General features: G+C 34.7%; 2 protein-coding genes across 2 annotated transcripts; both read left to right on the top strand.

The window, feature by feature from the left end:
* The first annotated feature begins 7,374 nt into the window (after positions 1–7,374).
* Positions 7,375–14,825, top strand: LOC132039632 (uncharacterized). The gene is made up of 5 exons (XM_059430132.1): positions 7,375–7,466; positions 8,176–8,220; positions 8,300–8,605; positions 8,705–8,807; positions 14,563–14,825. Exons 1-5 carry the CDS (start codon positions 7,422–7,424, stop codon positions 14,643–14,645), a joined length of 582 nt encoding a protein of 193 aa, XP_059286115.1. The 5' UTR covers positions 7,375–7,421; the 3' UTR covers positions 14,646–14,825.
* Positions 14,826–18,734: 3,909 nt separating this feature from the next.
* On the top strand, positions 18,735–24,298 carry LOC132041220 (heat stress transcription factor A-5-like). The gene is given in 4 exon segments (XM_059432059.1): positions 18,735–19,092; positions 22,956–22,974; positions 22,977–23,805; positions 23,807–24,298. Coding segments are annotated over 4 exon segments (1,356 nt in total). The 5' UTR covers positions 18,735–18,831; the 3' UTR covers positions 24,054–24,298.
* Positions 24,299–25,230: the final 932 nt, after the last annotated feature.

Here is a 25,230-nt window from a genome sequence, read left to right as displayed (position 1 = left end):
ACCTAATACTCCTAGATAAACAACACAAATTAAGAAAAGCAAGACGAATAACCATAAGAAAAAGTAATAGAATGCAGCGATCATTCTCCTCTCCTCCACTTTTTTTTTTTTTTTTTTGGTTCAGACATTTCAAGAGCCGAGAAGAGTTGATGAAGAAGCAAATGCGGACTCCCGGTTTCCCTTTTGTTTCTATTCGGATGTGCTCGAGAGAGCGAGAGAAGTGAATGAAATGGAGATGCACGTTTGTTGTCTAGCGGCGGCTCAGTCTCAAAATGAGACTGCTCAGGTGGTGAGAGTCTTTATGAAGACCCCAATTTGCTCCGAAGTGTACATGTGAAGAAAGAAAAATAAAGATTAGCAAGCAGTCCACAAACAAAATCACATTTTTTGCAGAGAACATGTCATAATTTAAACACAAATTCTTTACTAATTCGACCATCTTTCTTATAGTTCAAATATATCTTTTGCAGGCCAAGCGAGAATACACACAAAAATCCGAAAATGTAGCAATCAACAGCTGGAGCCACGGTTTGGCTTCATATTCAGCAGCCACAAGTAGTATACAGCGACAAATGGACACGACAACTCATGGCAAAGTTTCACAGATGAATGAGTAATAACGAACAGCAAACAACCAAAGTGCAGGCAGTAACATGGCCCAAAACAGCATGTTTTCAGCTCAAAAAATGGGCAGAAAATAGCTCAAATAAGGTAAGCACAAGCCAACAAAATGCAGTGATCAGCAGTTCCTAAGTATAGTATCAGCATTACATTGCAGTAGCAAACAAGCACCCAAGGATAGCCACAGCGATGGAAATAAAACAGCAGCATAGGAGATCCTCATGAGCATAGGCAGAGTTATGTCTTATTAAATCATGCCATTTTAGTTTTAAAAAACGCCACTCAGTTCAGACAGACCCCAAACAAACTTATATGCGTTTTTTAACTTTCCTTCTGCTAATGGTGATATGCAAACAGTTTTGAGTCGTGAAAGCAGTAGACATGTATTATGCTCAATAGAACAAGGATCAAACAGGACATTTCAGATCAAATAGGGGCTGTCACAAGGTAGGGATGACAAAGTTAGATATAATTAGACTCAACAACCCCTTACAATGTCGACTACCAAGCGTGAAACCATTTGCAATCAACAAAATCACACTTCGAGTAGATGATAGATAAGAGCCAAACTAACATTCGTTTTACAGAGAAAAGCAAGCTCAATAACATCCTATGGGCATCTTAGCTGAGATAGTAATGCACGCACTACACATACTGGACATGAATGAAAACACATATGGATTAAACCTTTTAGACTCATGACTGTTTTGGCAACATGGATTTTTAAGGCTAGCAGATGTAGGAACTTAACCAAAATAGAACTTCGAGAAAACATATATTAACTTTTATCGCAGATTTGCAACTAGTGTGAACTTGATTAATCCTTCACAAATCATTCATCATGAGCTTATATGAAGATGTCAAATACCACTAAAAATGAAACAAAGCTAAACTAAATTAAGACATAAACACATAAATACTGTTAACTACTAAACGGAAACTAAACCAACTAAAACACAAACATACACAGATGCTATTGAGCTACTAAACTGAAACGAAATCAACTAAGTCGACAAAACATACATGAACACATAAGTGCTGTCACACTACTAAACTGGAATTAGACTAACTAAAAGGAGGATTATTTACCTCTTTCGAGTGCAGTGAACTGGAGCTTTTAGGTCTGTGATCCGACGCGATCCAAACTCGCTTAAGAACAAAGTGACGCGGTTAAAACCAAACGATTCTTCTCCACAGCTGAAAGTGGACAGAGATCTGAAGGATGAAGATGATTTTTTGAAGTTGGTATTTGAAGATTAAGCTAACAAAGGCTTTGAAGATTGAAAGGGAAGAGGAGGCGGAACCAAAAAAAAAAACTCCCCTTTTCTTCTAAAATGCTCATATTTATAGGATACAAGTAGGGTTTTCAGATTCACAATTTTAGGCGGGATTTTCATCAACGAGCATTTGAAGACGGGTCAAAAGGAACTGTAAAATCTGAATATGGACAATATTTTGAGCAGATTTTCGCGTGGTTCGACCTTGACCTTACCCGAAAATGGTTCGATCACTTTTGGTCTTTGGAAAAACCTTCAACAGAGCACATAGACAAGCAGGCGTAGGGACAAATTTTGTGCGAAATGGGACAGACAAGGTCTGGCCATGGCTGAGCCGCGGCTGACATCGACGCGAAAATGGAAAAAAAATTGGAGCGGCTGAATCACGTGAAGGAGCAGCTAGTCAAATTAAGACGGGTATTTTGGACGGACATGGTCAGATCTTTCACGAAAAAGGGAAGGGCGAATTTCTGCCATTGATGGAGGGGTTGAAGCTTTGCTTCAAAGAGAAAAGGGATGAAAGAGACGGCTGATTGGAGATTAGGTTTCTTGGTATTTTCTCTTTGTTAGAAGAAATGGAAAGGGCCGAACGGGTATTGTAATTGTTGGGCTAATGAAGGCTCCGTGTTAGCCCTAAAAAATGGGCTGTGGCCCCTTTTAAAATGATCTATCATCTTTTAATAAATCATACATTATTATATGCTTAAGTGAACAAATTATGCAATGCAAAGTATAATTACCCGTAGTTACATGGCGATGAAAACTATACGATATCATAATAGTTAACGTAAGTAAATGCTATTGTCTAATTGTATAAAACAAATGCGATCGTCTTACATAAGACGAAAAAAATGTTAAAAGCAACTATCGCGATTATAATATTAGTGTGCTCATGTATGATAAAAAATAATAGTAATAATAATAATAATAATAATAATAATAATAATAATAATAATAATAATAACAACAATAATAACAATAATAATAACAAATAACAATAATATTAAGATGGCGATTATAATAATATTAATAATTATAATATTAAGTGCTCGCAAGATAATAAATAATAATAATAATAATAATAATAATAATAATAAATATAACGTTAATAAAAATAAAAAAAAAAAATAAATAATAATAATAATAATGGTGATAATATTAATAATAATAATAAAAAAAATAGTAATAATAATAACGATAATAGGTGATGACTAAGCTGGACAATGGAAAACGACCATATTAATAGAAGGCAAATAATTGTGGTAAAGTATACAAAATTATTCGTAAATAATATTTTGGAAAAGAGGGCGGGACAAAATCGGGTGTCAACAACAGCACTCGAGAAAGTCTAGAGAAAGAAGTTATTGATTTCATTTATGACCATATAATCTATCGATTCGTGGCCCGCTAAAATCGCGTGTGATAACGGGAAGCAGCTCATAGGTAGCAAGGTCAGCAAGTTTTTCGAAGAATACAAGATCAAGAAGATCTTGTCCACCCCATATCACCCAAGCGCGAACGGTCGGTGAATCTACCAATAAAATTATACCGAGAATCAAAGAAAAGAGGCGGCGGCTACAAGCACCGGTGGAAAGGAGGTTCCCTCGAGGTTTTATGGGCTTACCGCACGACGATAAGATCGAGCACCGGAAAACTCGTTTCCTCGGTATACGAGCGAGGCCCTAATACCGTCGAAAGTTGGTGAACCAAGCTTAAGATTCCAATATGCCAGAGGACTCGAATCGTGAAGCAATGTCTTCTCCGAATCTCATGAACGAAAAGAGGAAAGCTGCTCATATCCGGATAGCCGCACAAAAACAAAAGATGCAAAGATATTATAACCGAAGGGCTAACTTCAGGCACTTTCAAATTGGGGACTTGGTACTGAGGAAAGTCACACTCCACACCAAGAACCCCCACGAAGAGAAACTAGCCCCGAATTGGGAAGTATATCGAGTCACCGCATAACAGGAAAGGTTCCTATCGGTCGAACGAAGAGGAAAACAGTTGAAAAATAACTGGAACGTGGCACACCTAAAGAGGTATTATTATTAAAGGTACGAATAACTTTTCTTTTTGATTTTTCTTCTCTCTCAATCTAACCAGGGATACAACCCAAGGGCCATGGGGAGCAGCGCAGTGAAAACTGGAAAGTCATAGACTTAAGACTGAAAGCTCGTGCTGCAGTCTTTTTCCCTTCGATCATTTTGTCCCGAAGTGGGTTTTCAGCAAGGTTTTTAATGAGCTATTTCTATGCAAATGAGCGGACCGACAAAGATGGGACCGGAGATGCACTCACTAATAGTACACGAGCCCTTATATTTCGGAATCTAATACTAGGGGACTACTATACTATAGGCTAAGTGATAACCATGTAAAGCCAAGGCTTGAACGATAAGACCAGATGTAAGGACCAAAAGTCACGACCCGACTATTTTAAATAACCACCGAACACCGCTCATTCTCGTTATATATATTCATAATATATGCTCATAATCATAGAAAACTATTATCATTTGAAACATATTTACTTTATATGTATATAAACCACCTGGCCATCAAAATAATACATATATGTATATACAATGAGAAACTGCGAGACCATACTACCCACACGCGTATCTACGAGCCTTTACTAGAGTACTAGACATATGGACGGACAGACCCCGTCGTGCCCAAAATATATATATACACAAAATATCAAAATAAAGACGGAACAAAGGAGGGCTCGCAGGCATTAGCTCCTATGGATGAGTTCGTTGTACGAATACGTTCTAAAGAAAAAGACGTTGAACATTGTCCGGTATGTAAGGCATGAGCGAAATGAACTTAATAAGAAAATCATAAGGCATATGGGAGACATAACCTTTGTATGGATTCATTTTACGTATATATCATACGTAACATATCATAGGAACTACCATATAATCATATCGTACACATCATCATACCATTCATACGTCATCATATCATTCATACATCATCATCGTTAACCCGCGTCCGGTAACCATCATATGCAGCCCACTAGTGGTGATCGTGTCCGATTTTGCGCGGTGGAATCATAGCGCCCGCCGTCAAAATGTGTCCCAATTAGGCACGGAACTAAAGTCCCGTCATACATGTCCGTTACGGTGGAATCACATCGTCGTACATATCATATACTTATCATTATTATTCATCTCATGGTATATCATGGCTCTATCATAATTCAACATCATTATGCATTTATCATCAAAACATACATTAGAACTTAGGGCGCTATACCGGGGGTGACATAAGGTCGTGAACCCCCGATTACGTTGTGGAGTAATCATAAGCGTTATATCTCACCTCGGAGGGACTAACGTTTTAAGGTGAGTACACATAAGTAAAACATCAATAAGTCATAGTCGACATCATTAACTTCATAAAGACATCATATCATGAACTAGGATCTTTAGACTTAAGCTCGTCATTATCATTATCGTATTCATAATGCACCTCTCATATTATATAGCTATTTGTGAACATAGACTCTTTGTTACCTTGAAGATAGGAATTCATGAAGAAGAAGGAATTACATGTCATAAGATTCAATGCCTTAGAAAGAAAGGACTAGCCTCACATACCTTTGTAGCTATTTTATTCTTTAGGTTCTCCCTTAATGCACTCGTTTTACCTTGAGAGAATTTGTGTCGTCATTAGCTACACAATTACAAGTATGTGCTTACTAAAGCTAGAGAAAATTGGGCTTTGTTTATACTACTTCCCCATATTCCATATCAACTCCCAAACATTCATAACGACAATCACAATATCGTAAACAACAAGCATCATTCACTTCGTTACCCACGTTTAGCAATTTCACTTGATTCCCCATAATCATGACCAAAGTTCACTATCGCGTTCTTTCTCATACAATTCTTATTCCATGTTCTAAATGTCATGTATAACGTATTTACAATCACAACATATCCATTTTCATGATTCATTTCCACTACTACTAAACATTGACACTATTCCATTTATGACCCATTTGCTATATTCTAGTACAATCCAAGTGTTTCAACTTATCAATACTTCAAACTACCTGGAAAGATCATGAACCCACCTTAGATGATGGAGGAATAAGCCTTGAATGGTAATACACCTCTTGCACCAAAACTCTAGTTCACTCTCTTGGAATTTCTTGGCTTAGATGACTTTAATGGGTTTCACACTCTTGATTTATGTTGGTTTGAACGAAGTTGATCATCAATTTCCTTTGGATTCTTGTGGATGAAGTGTGGAGGATATTCTAGAGGTTTCTATGCCCAAAAATGATAAAATAATGAATTTGGGTCGAATTGGTTCTATACATAGTGGTCCAGAAAATTCTGGACCGACCAAATGCGTTTGCTAAATGCATGTGTGTCGTTGCAAAATCACCAAATTTCTTGGCACACTTTCTTAGCAAGTTTCTTTGCTCGCGTGTTGTGCCAAAGTGCGCAATATTTTTTGCCAAACTTCCATCAAACTTAACTCCGATGATCGACGAGTCTTAAACCTTCCCGAGGCTTATTAAACATGGTTTTACTCCTTTATATACTCAAGATGGACATATCTATCCCCATGACCTCGAAAAAAAAATTTGTCCTACTTAAAAGGCTAGGACAATTAGCTTTTGAAACTCAACGTATGAAAATGAGAGGTGTAACACAAACGATCAATTGAATCGTGTCCAATTAGTTTGTTCTTGCCACGACAATGGGCTAAGTGATAACTATGTAAAGCCAAGGCTTGAACGATAGGGCCAGATGTAAAGACCAAACGATCGATTGAATCGTGTCCAATTAGTTTATCAAACGCAACGAGTGCGATTCATCTCCGGTCGGTCTATCAATAAAAATCTTGTCTCGATCAAGATGATCTAGTATTGCCAATATTGCATTTTCGCCGGACCAGACTCCTAAGCATGCGAACTACGCAAACTTAAAAGACTATGGTCTAAACGGTTAAAGACTACGATCTAAGAAACTTACGTAAACTTAAAAGACTATGGTCTAAACGGTTAAAGACTACGGTCTAAGAAACTTACGTAAACTTAAAAGACTACGGTCTAAGCGGTTAAAGATTACAGTCTAAAAACACAAAAAATATTGTGATTTGGTCTATCTTGCAACTTATAAATAAAACAACGATTAAAGTTAACACGGACTAAAACCCGATTACGAATCATTACCATTCGAATTTTATTCTGGCCGAAACAATAAGGCAAGCCAAAACAATGGCATGAATCGGACAAACAACAAACCGAGGAATACTTTATAAAGGAACGAAAGGCGAAGAATAGGCCGAATGAAAATCTTTTCTTTTTATATATACATACGCATAGAGGAATTACAAAGGCTCGAACAAATGGCCTTAAAAACAAAAAAAAAAAAACAAAAAAACAAAAAAAAACATAAGGCCCCTGAGCCTAATCTTCACCCGAGCCTTCGGTTTCTTCCTCGGCTGAAATTGTGGGAAGGTTCATTAGATTTAGTTAAGACTCTGAACTCTGAGATGCAAAGCGGGCAATTATCATTGGCTGGAAAAAGAGTTTTAGAGGTGGGTTCCTAATGTGGAGGTGAATCTTTGATCTTGTTTGCTATGCCTAGACACTGCTAATCCTAACTTATTAAATCCACTCTTGGCATTAGTTCTTTTTACATTTACCTTCTCGTTGCAGTTTTAGTTAAAGTGATATCTGATTTGTAAAAAGGTCTATTGTTCGTTACGCATACTAAAGTATTTTTTCTTTCCCTATATAAGTCACATGATTCTGCCGAAGAAAGAGCTATTAGATGGGTGATTCTCCTTTATACTACACTTGTGCAAGTGCTTACTGACTATGATCATTATAAGTTACTATTGAATACCCAGAGACACAATCTCTAGGAGAGGAAATTTTGCATCTCCGATCGGTCCCTTTTCACTAGACTTCAGGTTTTTCACTTGAGAAAGTGTTTTCTGTAGTTTGTTTGTTTTGTCCCTTTTTCAGTTTAAATTTTTATTTTTTTTGAGTATGGTTACTGTTTGATTGAGCAGAAACTGTTAAGGTCAATATATATGTTGATTTCCTATTAAAACGTATGTCAATTCCCTCATTTATATAAGACTTAGTAATGGTTACTATTATTATCACTTTTAGCTTTCAGTTGCGATTATCGTGGAGGATCAACACCCTAATAGTTTTAGATTTGCCAACGAATTTTGACTCTTGTAATTATCTTCCCTTATTAGTCTTGTTGCCTCTCTTTCATATTTTCTTTTTCAGCTTGGTTGTGGTCATGGTCTTCCTGGTATCTTCACCTGCCTTAAGGTACATAAATCCCTTAATTAATTTTCGATTAATTGTCTCATGGTTCTCTTGATTAAGCTTTTTGCTTTTGGTGTACTAGGGTGCTTGTGCTGTACACTTTCAGGACTTCAACGCCGAGGTGCTGCAATGCCTAACAATTCCAAATGTCAATGCCAATATTCAACAAAACTTGTCAGCCACAGATGACAATAATAGCCCCGAAGTTCGCTTCTTTGCAAGTGATTGGAACGAAGCTCATCAGATTCTTCCTCATGTGCCCGCTGATGACAGTGACACAAAAAACAGCCAAACAGTTGATGAGGCTGCCGGTTATGATATAATTTTAATGGCAGAGACAGTTTACTCAGTTTCTACTCTACCTGGTCTATACAAACTTGTTAAAAAGGTTTGTTTTGGTTGATGAACTTCTAATTTTAGTTTTATCAGTGAGTTACCTCTTGTCTGAGCTATTGCTTTCCTTCCATTTTTTTTTCTTTTTGTGCAGTGTTTACGTAGTTCTCATGGAGTTGTATATCTAGCTGCAAAGAAGTATTATTTTGGTGTCGGTGGTGGATCAAGGCGATTTATTTCCATAGTGGAGAAAGACGGTGAGCTGATCTGCTTACTTTTACTCTCATTCTTAGAAAGTTGAAATATAATATACTTCCTAAGGTGATTTATCAGTTACTCCTTCCGTTTCAGTCAGTTTGTCTTAGGAAGTATACATATGTCAATTTTCATGTTATGTTATATATTATATGTTTCTATAACAGCATTTTGCTATAGTAACCAAAAAATATCGTGACAAATGACGCTGTTATAGAGAAGTTTGATTGTAGTCATCGATCGTTGTTCCTTTCTCTCGTCGTTGCTGTGAACCCTTCTCATTATTTCCGTGGCTGTTGAGCTGTTTGTTTTAGAATTTCAACAAGAAATTAACCTCAAATGAATCGAGCATCAGGTATATTAGCAGCTTCACTGGTTGCTGAGGTTACAGATGGTTCCTCTAATTTAAGAGAAGTATGGAAGCCCACTTCAAGTGAAATTTTTTCAATAGGCTGTAAAATGGGGAATCAAGATCAAGATTTGTATGAAAGTGAATTGGGAATTGTTATTTTTAACATAGAAGACTAAATTGTGTTGTATCATTCATAAACTAATTTAAGGTAAGACTTTCTTGCCTTAAAATTTTAATTAGGTGACGAGAAATTATGGCTTACAGTCAGCTTTTTCCATCTTTTAAGCATTGCATGCGGGGAAATTTTGGTAGTTTAGTTTGTTGACTATCTGAATTTTCACCTTGATGATAAGGGGTCAATCACCACCTTGTATTTGTATATCTCTAGTTCTTCGTGTGGAACAAATAAAAGAGAAAGAGGTAAGGGGTGGGGATCAGGTACAACGTATGAGTTCGATCCATTAGGTTCTTTTTAAATCAGAGACGGGAAAACATCTATAATTTCAAATATTATTCCAACCCAAGAGAGGAAGAGAAAACGAGAACATGGAGGACGAGGCAGGAATTCAAGGAGTTTAAAAAAAAAAAAAAAAACTTATGTTAAGGGGAGTTATTCCGTATAAATTCGGATTAGTGAGACAAGTAACTTTTAAAATATTTTTATTTAATGTACAAAGAAAATAAAACAAATTTGGCATGCAAGTATTCTCCTGCCCCGGTAACCCCATCCCCCGCTCGACCCACTCCCCACAACCCCCCGCCCCCCCTCCCAAAAAAAAAAAAAATCCCACTCGCTAGGTAGTTAAAAAGATTTTAGTAGTCTTTACCTTATTCAATTTAGTGGAATGTCTTTGCCGACACATTCTACGCAAAATTGTCCACTTACCCGTCAAGTAGAAGTGTTGAAATGGTCATTGGCATTTGGAGAATTGAAATGTCTTATCTTACAATCTATTTAGATATTTAGCTTTAATTGACTTACAATTCATGACACATTAAAATCAAAATTTACAGATAATTGAGGAAGCAATCACACTATTATCCCTTTCTCCTTATTGCGTTTTTGTTTAGTAAGTAGGGGTATTAAGAAAAACTATGAAGATCAAAGAACTAAAGTCACTTTCGGAAAGTTTGAAAAACTTAGAATTGATCTCCATGATGACCTTTCACTGTCTAATTTTGAAAAAAAATAAAAAATGGTGGAATTTAGTGCAAGACTTTGACTTTTGAACCAAAGTAGAGGCCACTGCAATTTAGCCCATCTTTTTTTATTTTCCCTATAAAATGACACTCGTCAATCTCATATGATAAAAGCTAAGTAATTATTTTTAGTGCTTGAGGGAAAAAATGTTGTACAAAGCTACACTCACCTTCTTCATTTTCTTTATACTTTTGGCTGCATTGCTCTTCCCTGTACCACCCACAAGAATGGATAAATTCAGTAAGTTATTTCTTCCTTTTGATTTGCTATGTTAATGTGTGTGATATAGAAAACATATACTTCAATTACAAATATCTATTTATGTAATTGTCACTTTGTAACTACAAATATGAAGCTAGAAATTATACTGTAATTGATAAACAACTAAATCTTTGAATTCACACTGTTAATTGTACGTACAGTAATGTTCAAACACATGTTTTAGCTTTCGGGAAGTTAAAAGTGTTTATTTAAGAGAGTTGAGGTGTTTGGTCAAGTTCTAGCAGAAGCTATTTTCAAAAGTTGAAAAGTAGTTTTTTCCTAAAAGCACTTTTAAAACCTTAGTCAAGCACAAATTGATGCCTAATATAGGCAAACATACTTTTCAAATCAATTAGTAAAACACAAATTACTAGGGAATTTTGACCAAAAAAAAAAAAGCATACCCGTTGGCCATGAGAATTATTCATTTTTTTCCCGATTTTTTTCCGACTTTATTTGAAATTTGAAAAACAGCTAAAATTCTACTTTCACTTTTAGTACATTCAAACAACCAAATATTCTTTGCAAAAAATTATAACAAAACATAACTCCAACTTCAAAAATTCCAAATAAAGTGAAAAATAGTTTAGTTTTTATGGGCAAATTAAACTCCTATTTAAAGTAAGCAGTATTTTAAAGTTTGGCCAATACGAACTACTCTAATTCTGTTTTTTTGTTTTGTTTTTGACAGTGGCAGGGACGCAACAAGTCCGAGCTATTCCCAGTCGGCTCCATCACAGCCATCCAGGCAGTGGCGGAAAACCATAGAGCGGAGGGTGTTCATCCGAACCCCCTCGGAAGAAAAAAATACTATTTTTACAAGGTTAACATTATTTTTATGCATATATAGTAGATGTTGAACCCCTTTAGGCTTCTTCGTATGTTTACTTTTTTATATTTTGAACCCCCTCAGCAAAAATCTTGGCTCCGCCACTGCCTCCAAGATCAAATGCATGAAAGGCAACGGAAATTTCGTTATCGTTCTTCGGTAACAATAACAACAACAATAACAAGAATAATGAGTTCATCTATCTAGCTTACAACGAGAACTCATTGACTCGTTTCTAGATGCGTAGGAGATTTTACGTAGCAAAAAAGTTGAAATTATTTATGAATTTTGGTGTATACAAGTTTCTAATAAATCAATAAAGCATGTGAACCATTACCAGTTTGGTTCATATGTTATACGAAAATTAATAATGAAGGATTGTTATGTGGGGATTACTTAGTTAATGTCATTGTTCTCTTATATTATATAGATATATATTCTTATTCCAAATAAGATAATACATAAATTTTCCATTACATAATGTGGATATTATTTAATACGGACAACCAAACACTACCTTAGTTGTACAGAGATACATATATTTCTTTTTATGCGGCCAACCAAAAAGTTGCATTAGTTATTCATCGGTTATTTTTTCTTATGTGGCCAAGCAAATGCCAAAAGTATTTTAGAGTAAGAGAAAATTCAACTTAACCTTCCGATAATTGAAAAACAATATATACTCCCTCAATCTTAACTGCTTCATTTCATGATTAAAGGCCAAACGAGTGCATAGCAAATCAAAGTTGAAGTAGGATAATTACTTGTATTTTTTTGCGGTGAACGGATGAACATCCTCCCGCCCTTATCGCTAGATATAAGTTCGACTTTGAAGGGTAAAATTAAAGAGATCTTTAAAAAAATATATAACTTTTGAAAAATTTACGTCATGTAACGTCATATACAATATTATACAACATTATACGTAGGAAAAAACATTATACATAATGTATCAACCTTGTATAAAGTATATAATATTGTATAAAAGGTGTTTATACATAAATATGAATAAAATCGGATGTTTATACATAAGTATGAGCAACACGGCATAAATATTTTCAAAAATAGATCGGACCGTTTACTCAACAGAACGCAAACAAACTGATGATATAGCATGGATTCCAAGCGGTCAAACACAACAATTTCTCCGGTGCCCATTCAAATGAAATGGGAGGGTACAAATAATGATAATTTATTCTCAAAGAAGCTTACTATCCTTTTTTGGTAAAGAGTTTATTTCTATAGTAAGTTGACACAAGCAAAACGAAAAATTTGACAGAATTTAAAAATCTCTTCTTTTTTTCTAAATTTTGTGTCCACTATTTAGGGGTCGTTTGGTGGGAAACAAGTCATCTCGGGATTATTATTATTCAAATAAAATATTAATCTCGAGATTAATTATCCGTGATTTTATTCCAAAAAAGTGAGATAAAAATCTCAATTTTAAACAAATTATTTATCTTATCCCCGTATAGGACGAGGGGGTAATTGCTAAGTTAGAAAAATTAAGGAAACGTGGTCAAATAATCACCTCATAGACTCACAAATAGTGCTCCCTCCGTCCCATAATAAACGTCACCTTAATTAAAAAAAAAAATGTCCCATAATAAGTGTCACTTTAGAAAACCAAGATATAAATTAGCTAGTTTTTTTTTTGCTACCTCTAAAACTTGTAAGTTAAAGTAACATCTAAGTGATAATTGGAAACGTCACATAATAACTTGGCATTATTGGATTCCCAATATCAAAAGGATTAACTTATGCATGCTCTATTCAAAAGAAAAAAATAATTTATTTTTATTATATAAGAATAGTTTAGTAAACCTTACATTTCATTATTGATATTTTAGCTAAGATGATACTTATTATGAAATAAAAAGAGTAATAGATTCGCGTAACTTGAAACCGACAACGTATAACATGCAGTAATATTAAACGAAACACCAAACTATCACGACCGGACTCAAAATCCCAAAAAAAAAAAAAAAAAATCATCAGGGACCAGTCAAGACACAAGACTCAAAAGAACGCAAACATTGAAGTCAAACCTCAAAAACAACCAACTCGTAACCTTGGGAAAACTCCATTATCATCTACTATAATTTCTTCTTTTTTTTTCTCTTCTCTTCTCTCTATATGGATATAATCACTGCCTCCGCGGCGGCGGCGGTGGAGGTCCGGCGCCGTTTTTATTGAAGACATATGAAATGGTGGATGATTCAGTAACAGATTACTAGGGAATTTTGACCAAAAAAAAAAGCAATTGTAAATAATTATTCACTTTTTTCCCGATTTTTTTTCCGACTTTATTTGAAATTTGAAAAACAGCTAAAATTCTGCTTTCACTTTTAGTACATTCAAACAACCAAATTTTCTTTGCAAAAACTATAACCAAACACAACTCCAACTTCAAAAATTCCAAATAAAGTGAAAAATAGTTTAGTTTTTATGGGCAAACTCCTACTTAAAGTAAGCAGTATTTTAAAGTTTGGCCAATACGAACTATTCTAATTTTTTTTTTTGGTGACTCCCAATCCGGAACATTACAGCCCTGCAGGTCCAAATGAATGAAAGGCAACGGAAATTTCGTTATCGTTCTCCCAGAACAATAACAACAACAATAACAAGAATAATGAGTTCATCTATCTAGCTTACAACGAGAACTCATTGGCTCGTTCTAGATGCGTAGAGAGATTTTACGTAGCAAAAAAATTGAAATTATTTATGAATTTTGGTGTATACAAGTTTCTAATAAATCAATAAAGCATGTGAACCATTACCAGTTTGGTTCATATGTTATACGAAAATTAATAATGAAGGATTGTTACGTGGGGGTTGCTTAATTAATGTCATTGTTCTCTTATAATATATAGATATATATTCTTATTCCAAATAAGATAATACAAAAAATTTCTATTACATAATGTGGATATTATTTAATACGGACAACCAAACACTACATTAGTTGTACAGAGAGATATTTCTTTTTAGCCAACCAAAAAGTTGCATTAGTTATTCATCGGTTATTTTTCTTATGTGGCCAAGCAAATGCCAAAAGTATTTTAGAGTAAGAGGAAATTCAACTTAACCTCAAATGAATTTTTCCTTCATCAGGTATATTAGCAGCTTCACTGGTTGCTGAGGTTACAGATGGTTCCTCTAATTTAAGAGAAGTATGGAAGCTCCACTTCAAGTGAAATTTTTTCAATAGGCTGTAAAATGGGGAATCAAGATCAAGATTTGTATGAAAGTGAATTGGGAATTGTTATTTTTAACATAGAAAACTAAATTGTGTTGTATCATTCATAAACTAATTTAAGGTAAGACTTTCTTGCCTTAAAATTTTAATTAGGTGACGAGAAATTATGGCTTACAGTTGCTTTTTCCATCTTTTAAGCATTGCATGCGGGGAAATTTTAGAAGTTTGATTATACGAATTTTCACTCATGATAAGTTCAATCACCACCTTGTATTTGTATATCTCTAGTTCTTCGTGTGGAACAAATAAAAGAGAAAGAGGTAAGGGGTGGGGATCGTTTGTGAGTTCGATCCATTAGGTTCTTTTTAAATCAGAGACGGGAAAACATCTATAATTTCAAATATTATTCCAACCAAAGAGAGGAAGAGAAAACGAGAACATGGAGGACGAGGCAGGAATTCAAGGAGTTTTAAAAAAAAAAATGTTCTTATGTTAAGGGGAATTATTCCGTATAATTTCGGATTAGCGAGACGAGTAACTTTTAAAATATTTTTATTTAATGTACAAAGAAAATAAAGCACATTTGGTATACAAGTATTCTGCTGCCCCGGTAACCCCCCGACCCACCCCAACAACCCCCCCCCCCCCCCCCCCAAAAAAAAAAAAAATCCCACTCGCTATGTAGTTAAAAAGATTTTAGTAGTCTTGACCTTATTCAATTTAGTGGGAGGTCTTTGCCAGATGCAATTTTGTCCAAGTCTTGCAATTTCGTGGAATGTCGTTGCCGAAAAATTCCCGACACATTCTACGCAAAATTGTCCACTTACCCGTCAAGTAGAAGTGTTGAAATGGTCATTGGCATTTGGAGAATTGAAATGTCTTATCTTACAATCTATTTAGATATTTAGCTTTAATTGACTTACAATTCATGACACATTAAAATCAAAATTTACAGATAATTGAGGAAGCAATCACACTATTATCCCTTTCTCCTTATTTGAAATTTTGTTTAGTAAGTAGGGGTATTAAGAACAACTATGAAGATCAAAGAACTAAAGTCACTTTCGAAAAGTTTGAAAAACTTAGAATTGATCTCCATGATGACCTTTTACTGTCTAATTTTGAAAAAAAATAATGGTGGAATTTAGTGCAAGACTTTGACTTTTTGAACCAAAGTAGAGGCCACTGCAATTTCGCCCATCTTTTTTTATTTTCCCTATAAAATGACACTCGTCAATCTCATATGATAAAAGCTAAGTAATTATTTTTAGTGCTTGAGTAAAAATGTTGTACAAAGCTACACTCACCTTCTTCATTTTCTTTATACTTTTGGCTGCATTGCTCTTCCCTGTAGCACCCACTAGAATGGCTACAACTAGTAAGTTATTTCCCCTTTAAATTTTCCTATATTAATGTGTTTGTTTTTCTTTCTTTCCTTTTTTTTTTTTTCTTTTTTCAGAAGTAGATATAAGATTATATTTTTTATTCAATTACGCGAACAAGATTACGTATATGATATTTCGAAATTTTATGGGAGTGAATACTAAGATACTTTTGATAAAGGAGAGAATGTCTATCGTTCAAAGTTGAAGGAGATATTTGAGTTTTGAATGTAAAGTTGAGATTGTAAACGATTTTCACCCCTAATATTTAGATCTTTGAATTTACATGTGTAATATTCATCACACCTTATAATTGAGGAAATGATTTTCTATAACCACCTGTAATGTGAACGGAAGATAATGGTCCTATCAAATTTTCGTATTTTACTTATTAATCTCATATGTTAAAGGCCATGTTACTAACCTTTACTTTATTTGAAATTTGAAAAACAGCTAAAATTCTGCTTTCACTTTCAGTATATTCAAACAACCAAATATTCTTTGCAAAAAACTATAACCAAACACAACTCCAACTTCAAAAATTCCAAATAAAGTGAAAAATAGTTTAGTTTTTATGGGCAAACTCCTATTTAAAGTAAGCAGTATTTTAAAGTTTGTTCAATACGAACTACTCTAATTCTGTTTTTTTGTTTTGTTTTTGATAGTGGCAGGGATGAAACAAGACAGAGGTATGTCCATGCGGCACCATGGCAGCCCTTTAGGTCCAAATGGATGAAAGGCAACGGAAATTTTGTTATCGTTCTCCGGTAACAATAACAACAACAATAACAAGAATAATGAGTTCATCTATCTAGCTTACAACGAGAACTCATTGACTCGTTTCTAGATGCGTAGGAGATTTTACGTAGCAAAAAGTTGAAATTATTTATGAATTTTGGTGTATACAAGTTTCTAATATCAATAAAGCATGTGAACCATTACCAGTTTGGTTCATATGTTATACGAAAATTAATGATGAAGGATTGTTACGTGGGGATTGCTTACTTAATGTCATTGTTCTCTTATAATATATATATATATATATATTCTTATTCCTAATAAGATAATACATAAATTTTCTATTACATAATGTGGATATTATTTAATACGGACAACCAAACACTACATTAGTTGTACAGAGATATTTCTTTTTACAGCCAACCAAAAAGTTGCATTAGTTATTCATCGGTTATTTTTTCTTATGTGGCCAAGCAAATGCCAAAAGTATTTTAGAGTAAGAGAAAATTCAACTTAACCTTCCGATTATTGAAAAACAATATATACTCCCACAATCTTAACTGCTTCATTTCATGATTAAAGGCCAAACGAGTGCATAGCAAATCAAAGTTGAAGTAGGATAATTACTGTATTTTTTTGCCGAGTGGGTACGGATGAACATCCTCCCGCCCTTATCGCTAGATATAAGTTCAACTTTGAAGGGTAAAATTAAAGAGATCTTTAAAAAAATATATAACTTTTGAAAAATTTACGTCATGTAAATATATACAATATTATACAACATTATACGTAGGAAAAACATTATACATAATGTATCAACTCAGATAAAGTGTATAATATTGTATAAAAAAGCGTATTTATACATAAATATGAATAAAATCGGATGTTTATACATAAGTATGAGCAACACGGCATAAATATTTTCAAAAATAGATCGGACCGTTTACTCAACAGAACGCAAACAAACTGATGATATAGCATGGATTCCATAGTTTTGTTGTCAAACACAACAATTTCTCCTACCTATGCCCATTCAAATGAAATGGGAGGGTACAAATAATGATAATTTATTCTCACAATTTAACTGTCTTACTATCCTTTTTGGTAAAAGAGAGTTTATTTCTATATTTAGTAAGTTGACAATTTAAACAACGCGACGAATTTAGGACCACAAGATTTAAAAATCTCTTTTTATTTTCTAAATTTTGTGTCCACTCAAACTAAGATATTTAGGGGTCGTTTGGTGGGAAACAAGTCATCTCAGGATTAGTTATTCCATCCTCTCACAGAGATAAAATATTAATCTCGAGATTAATTATACCGTAATTTTATTCCAACCAAACGTGAAATAAACTCATCTCAAATTTAATCTCAAAATTATTTATCCTTTATCTCTCGTATAGGACGAGGGAGTAATTCAATTAAGTTAGAAAAATTTAAGGAAACGTAGTCAAATAATCACCTCATAGACTCACAAATAGTACTCTCTCAGTCCCATAATAAATATCACCTTAATTAAAAAAAATGTCCCATAATAAGTGTCACTTTAGAAAATCAAGATATAAATTAGCTAGTTTTTTTCAACTCTACCCTCAGACAAAAATTAACAAGTTAAAGTAACATCTAAATAATAATTGGAAACGTCACATAATAACTTGACATTATTGGATTCTCAATATCAAAAGGATTAACTTATGCATACTCTATTCAAGAGGAAAAAATAATTTATTTTTATTATATAAGAATAGTTTAATAAACCTTACATTTCATTATTGATATTTTAGCTAAGATAATACTTATTATAAAACAAAAAGAGTAATAGATTCACGTAACTTGAAACCGACAACGTATAACATGCAGTAATATTAAACGAAACACCAAACTGTCCTGACCCGGACTCCGACCCGAATCCCAAAAAAAATCATCAGGACCAGTCAAGACACAAGACTCAAAAGAACGCAAACATTGAAGTCAAACCTCAAAAACAACCAACCCGTAACCTTGGGAAAACTCCATTACTCATTTACTATAATTTCTTCTCTCTTTTTTTCTCTCTCTCTCTATATGGATATAATCACTGCCTCCGCGGCGGCGGCGGCTGCTGCGGCGGCGGCTGGAGGCGGCGGCGGCGGCGGAGGTCCAGCGCCGTTTTTATTAAAGACATATGAAATGGTTGATGATTCAGTAACAGATGAGATAGTATCATGGACTCAAACTGGTCATAGTTTTGTTGTTTGGAATCCACCTGAATTTGCTAAACTTCTTCTTCCTACTTATTTTAAGCACAACAATTTCTCCAGTTTCATTCGACAGCTCAACACTTACGTATGTATCATATCTCTCTCTCTCTCTCTCTTTCTGTATTTATTGAGTTCTTTATTAGCTTTGACTTTTGTTGGAAATGGGTTCAGCGGAAGAAAATTGAATCTTGAAATTGAAGGGTTTAAGCTGAAAAAAATTGAATCATTGAGTTTCTTTTCTATTTTTAGAGATGGGTTCAGCTTAATATTGGATCTTTCAGTTGATTTTCTATCTGTTGAAATGGGTTTTGCTGAAAAAATGAATCTTGAAATTGAAGGGTCAATTGAATCATTGAGTTTATTTTCTATTTTTAGAAATGGGTTCAGCTTAATATTGGATCTTTCAGTTGATTTTCTATCTGTTGAAATGGGTTTTGCTGAAAAAAATGAATCTTGAAATTGAAGGGTTTAAGTTGAAAAATTGAATCATAGAGTTTCTTTTCTATTTTTAGAAATGGGTTTAGCTTAAAAATTGGAACTTTGAATTGATTTGCTAGAATTCTTCTTCCTACTTATTGTAAACACAATAGTTTCATTCGACAGCTCAACACTTACGTATGTATCTTTATATTTTGTCTCTCTCTATTTCTGTATCTATTTAATTTCTTTCAATTCAGTTTGAAGTTTATTGATATGGGTTTAGCTTGAAAATTGAAACTTTGAATTGGATTCAGCTTAAAAATAGAATCTTGAAATTGAAGGGATCAAGGGGAAAAATTGAATCTTCGAAATTAATTTCTATTTTTAGAAATGGGTTTAGCTTAAATTTGAATCTTTGAATTGGGTTTAGCTTAAAAATAGAATCTTGGAATTGAAGGGATCAAGGGGGAAAATTGGATCATTGAATTGAGTTTCTATTTTTAGAATTGGGTTCATCTTAAAATTTGAATCTTTGACTTGATTTTTCTATTTGTTGAAATGGGTTCAGCAGAAAAAAAGAGAATCTTGAATTGGAAAGGGTTTAAGCTGGAAAATTGAATTATTGAATTGATTTCCTATTTTTAGAAATGGGTTTAGCTTAAAATTTGAATCTTTGAGTTGATTTTCTATTTGTTGAAATGGGTTAAGCTTAAAATTGAATCATTGAATTTGATTTTCTATCTTTCTAAATTGGTTCAGCTTAAAAATTGAATCTTTGAATTGAAGTTCTATCTGTCAAAATGTTGTCGTTGTTGTTGTTTGATACCTAATAACGAACCCGGACACCAAACTGTCCTGACCCGAATTTGTCGAAATGGGTTCAGCTTAAAAGGCAAAGGGTGTGGCCTAGTGGTCAATGAAGCCGGTTGAGAATCATAAGTCTCTGATTCAAATCCTAGCGGAGGCTAAAACACTAGGTGATTTCGTCTTATCTGGTTCAAACCTTGCTAGATAGAGTTACCCGGTTCCTGTGTTGGCAAGAGGTAGCAGGTACCCAGTGGAATTAGTCAAGCCCGGACACCACGGTTATCTAAAAAAGAAAAAACAGCTTAAAATTGAATCTTTGAGTTGATCACTATGATTTGATGTTTGAGCTACAATATGTGCTTCAAGTTCAGGCCTGATTTGTCATTTTCACATTTCGATGCTTGTAGTGGTTTATTGAATCACGGATGAATATTAGGTGAATTATCGCATCTAGGAAACATGGAATTTATTACTTTAATTTTCTATGTGGGAAGTCAATGTTTGTGGATTGATTGCCCTTGAACTTATTGAGCATTGAAAAGAAAAAGGTGTAGATGTAGTAGAATGGACATTGAGGGTTCATATAGCTTGACTAGTTTGGGATTGAGACATAGTTGTTGTTTCCGATGAAGTTATTGATGATGAATAGTTAATCAAAGTGAGGCGATGTCGAGGTGCAAGGTTTATCTGTGAACTGGATAAACTTCTAATTACCAGTATTCTTTTGTTTGATGTGTATGTGATGGAGCACTTCACTTTATTGGCTTTGGTCATCTTAAATCACTTTGATTGATGTAATTGATAATATACCAAAATGGATTTTCAAGATGAGGTTTGAATGGTGCTCTTTTGTTGTGTGTGTGTTGTAGAGAAGGAGGGGGGGTGTTCTCGTTGGGGTTTTTCTGGGCTCATGGACTTTCTTTGTGTGCTTTCCCGGTGAATGCCCCAAGTCTTGCTTGCTAGTAACGAATTTTCTTATGCATAAAAAAAAAAAAAAAAAAAAAAAAAAAAAAAAAGGTATTAGAAGGATTCTTTAACCTTTGACATTGTTGACATAAGATTAATATAACTAGATCTTTCGATGCTGCGTATAGTTTTGAGGAACTTAACCGTTTCTAAAATTGTTTATCCGGCAGAATGTACCTTTGGCACCAGGTTTAGTGTTTCTTTGTGTTTAACGCCTTACAATGACTTGTCAATAAAACAGAATAATACGTCAAAAGGCTAGTGTACTTTACTGCTGTCTTATATTTGACATGAGTATATTAAGGTAAATGAAGTCCAGATAAAGTGAAGCACGAGTACCATAATTTCCCACGTGATATACACTTGTAGTTGGGTGGACTGGTGGCCTTTGGCACTTCCTTTAGGTGTGAAATGCTGGTTTAAGGAATTTATCCCCTAACAGACCTACAAGAAACTGGGATGATTCTTTTGCGCGAACTTCATCATCTATTATACATTGTCCAGGACATAATATAACCATATAGTAGGAGTGCCCCTTGGGTAGCAGAAGATATCAAGTGTAGCTGATTCTGATCAGTTTTATGTGAAGATGCATTGGGTGCCGTGAGACTGTTAACAAGAAAGATTAAAGAATGGGTTAGAGGGCTAAAGCATCGTGGACATGGAAGGAAGATGCTTTGTTTATAATCCAACAGCTGTTCGCCATAGCATGTAAGTAACAACACTGGCAGAAAGTTAGGAAGATGTCATCTAAGAATCCCTAGCAAAGTTCTTAGGAAAGACATCCTTATAGTAGGGCTGCTTAAGATCTACTTTTTCCTTTTAGATGTCCTTCCGGTGGTTCAACTTTTTTCTTGACATTGTCAGCTAAAACCAGGAAGGGGAGCCTTGGTGTAGCTGACAAAATTGCTGCCATGTGACCAGGAGGTCACGGGTTAGAGCCGTGAAAACAGCCTCTTGCAGAAACACAGGGTAAGATTGAGTACAATATACCCTTGTGGTCTGGCCCTTCCCCTGACCCCGTGCATAGCGGGAGCTTAGTGCATTGGGCTGCGCTTTATTGTCAGCTAAAACCACTATCTGCTTCTTCCACAGAAAGCATTATTCTTTTGAAAACCAACCTTCAGTCATGTAAAAGACGTGTCCTGGTTGCACCTTTAGTTTGCACCAGAAGATGTTGGCATCATTTTCAATAGATGACGAGGATGAAATCTCTGCATGTCGCATCATACGAGTCAGAAAAAAAAAAAAAAAAAAGCCAAACACACCTTCTTGGGTGGCATGATAAATATTGAAATATATACAAAGGATAAAAAGATACTGAAATGTATTAAACAATTTTACTCAAAGCATTTGAGGGAACGTGCACTTCTGTTTTTAGAGTATTGTTAAAATTGCATGATTTGTGATGGAACCCAATTAATTCGTCTAAGTTAATGTGCAATATTAGGATATATGTTAAAATTCTTGTCAGATTTATATAATGATAAGTAACTCCTCTTAAGTGTAGCCGTCATGGCTTCTGTTTGTTTGTTATTCCTCGCAATCTGTGAATTTGAATCCTGGCTTACACTATTCCCTAATGGTTAAGGGCATTGTTAATTAGAAATTTCCAGTCGTCATATTTATTCTGAGTTGATGGTCCAAACTCAGCATGGTTTGCACCCCTTACTAAGGTGATTATATTGCCAATAAATCAGTTGCTGCCATAATTAATCTAGGATTATCATCATCATAAATATATCTAATTGACAGGGCTTCCGGAAGATTGATCCGAAAGATGGGAATTTGCCAATGAGGAATTCATAAAAGACCAGAAGCATCTACTTAAGAACATTCATCGTAGAAAACCAATTCACAGCCATAGTCACCCTCCAGGTTCCACAGTTGATCCAGAAAGAGCTGCATTTGAAGAAGAGATTGATAAGCTTTCACGTGAAAGGTCAGGGCTCGAGTCTAACGTCTTAAGGTACAGACAGCAACAATCTTCTGCAAAAGTCCAGTTAGAAGAACTAACCGGACGGGTTGGCAGTATAGAGCAAAGGCAGGAGAGCTTACTGACATTTTTTGAGAAGGCAGTTAAAAATCCTGACTTTGTTGAGCGTCTTGCTCAGAAACTCGAGTCCATGGATATTTCTGCATTTAGCAAGAAAAGGCGTTTGCCTCAAGTTGAAGAAAATATGTCGGTTGACAACCAAGACTTTTCAAATAATCTCAGGCTTGAATTGTCACCTGCTGTTTCAGATGTCAATGTACTTTCGTGCAGCACCCAAAGTTCGAATGAAGATGGTGGGTCTCCACATAGGAGAGTATCTGAAGGATGGTCCAGAGACATGCAACTTCAAACGGGAGGAGTACTTTATAACCCTGAAACAATAGAACTATCAGATACTGGAACGTCTTTTACGTTGAAGATGGATTCATCTTTGCCTCGTGCAGCAAGCAATGTTGAAAGCTCAAGACTGCATTCCTTGCCACAAAGCCTTTCATCCACTGAGGAAGTTGACGGTCACATTTCCTGTCAGCTGAATCTTTCTTTGGCTTTTTCACAAGTTGAGAAAAAATCAACATTCACTAATGCCCCAGATAGGTCAAGAGAAAATTCCTTCTACTGATGATAAAACTTTGTCGTCTTCACATGATGCAACTGGTAACAAGGAAGGGCCTGCAACTACTCCGGTTCGTGTGAACGATGTTTTCTGGGAACAGTTCCTAACGGAGCGGCCAGGCTGCACGGATAACGAAGAGGCTAGTTCTAGTTACAAAGGGAACTCCTACGACGAGCAAGATGAGAGAAAATCAAATCAAGGAGTAGCTAGTAACACAAGAAAGGTGGAACACCTTACCCTTTGAATATGTGAAACACTTAAAACATTTATATAGGTCTTTGGAATTTTCAGTTCCTAATTGCAATGGTTTGTAACTATCAATCCCTGATAAGTAGTGATGATAGGCATGATATGCTTAAAGTGTCTTTTGCTGTTTTGTTGTTTTGGGATTATTATATGGCTTTGTATGTATAGAGATAAAAATTATGATGAATATCCTTCTGAGCAAATAAGTACTGTATTTGGTGATGAAAATCTTGTTCTGTTTGATTTTCTCTTGCCTTTGATTCATAAATAGCTTTATAGATTGCTTTTTAACTTCCACAAAATGCCTGTTAACCTTTGTTGATTTACCATTTAGTGCATGTTAATCGATGTTCCATCATATTTTGAGATCCACTATTTGTTTAGACTTCTACACAGCTAACTTTAGGGTGCCTTCGGTACGACGAAAGCACTTTCCATAGGAAATATTTTTTCATGAAAAAAGTTATGTATGAATTTTTTTGGATCATTCTTTTAGTTCTTAAAAATTCAGAATCATCAAGGGGGACAAGAGAACAAACAGGTTAGTAAACAGTCAAAAAATCATGAGAACATTTGGTTGCTTACCCCCGACTCTAATCATTCATTTTGTCTCTATTTTATGGAAATTGATAATTGAGGTGACTTCACTACTCGTTAATAAAAGTTGTGCTATATGATGCCACTTTATTCTTCACTCAAAGAGACAATGCAGCCTTTGTTTGTTAGTTAGTTAAATATGACGAGCCACCCGTGCTTTACTGACACCTAACTTCGCAAAAGAATTGCAAGGTGTAAAATAAAGTTATCATGATTGTGATTTGAGTACTAAAAGGTAAAAAATGACAAACCGTTGGTTGGTGACATTAATGGCATTTGTAAAGAGACTATATATATAGGCAAACATTTCTTTTTAGTTGGCGTACACTAACGTTTTTGGAATATTTAGCAATTGAAGTATATTGATTGAAGAATTGAGTCATATATGTTTGAAACTTTAGACATTGATCTTTCAAACTTCAAATATACTTGTTTGAAATTTTGGACGGTCAGGCCAAACTTCATGTGAAAATTTAAAATTTTAATCTTCTCATGAATAAGCTTTCTTTCCTCTTTATTTGGTCTTTGCTCAGCATCGTCTGCTCATTTATCTACTTTGGTTAGTGTTTCAACCATTT

Source organism: Lycium ferocissimum, chromosome 12, assembly GCF_029784015.1.
Source record: "Lycium ferocissimum isolate CSIRO_LF1 chromosome 12, AGI_CSIRO_Lferr_CH_V1, whole genome shotgun sequence".
In the NCBI taxonomy this organism is placed as follows: Eukaryota; Viridiplantae; Streptophyta; class Magnoliopsida; order Solanales; family Solanaceae; genus Lycium; species Lycium ferocissimum.
This window is presented reverse-complemented; position numbering and strand designations above follow the sequence as displayed.

What these genes read in the sequence shown, in the direction of transcription:
- LOC132039632 (XM_059430132.1), top strand. Translation starts at nt 7,422, where the DNA reads ATGCAAAGCGGGCAATTATCATTGGCTGGAAAAAGAGTTTTAGAG. An exon ending in CTGGAAAAAGAGTTTTAGAG is followed by an intron (nt 7,467 to 8,175) that starts GTGGGTTCCTAA and finishes TTTCTTTTTCAG; the next exon opens with CTTGGTTGTGGTCATGGTCT. An exon ending in TATACAAACTTGTTAAAAAG is followed by an intron (nt 8,606 to 8,704) that starts GTTTGTTTTGGT and finishes CTTTTTGTGCAG; the next exon opens with TGTTTACGTAGTTCTCATGG.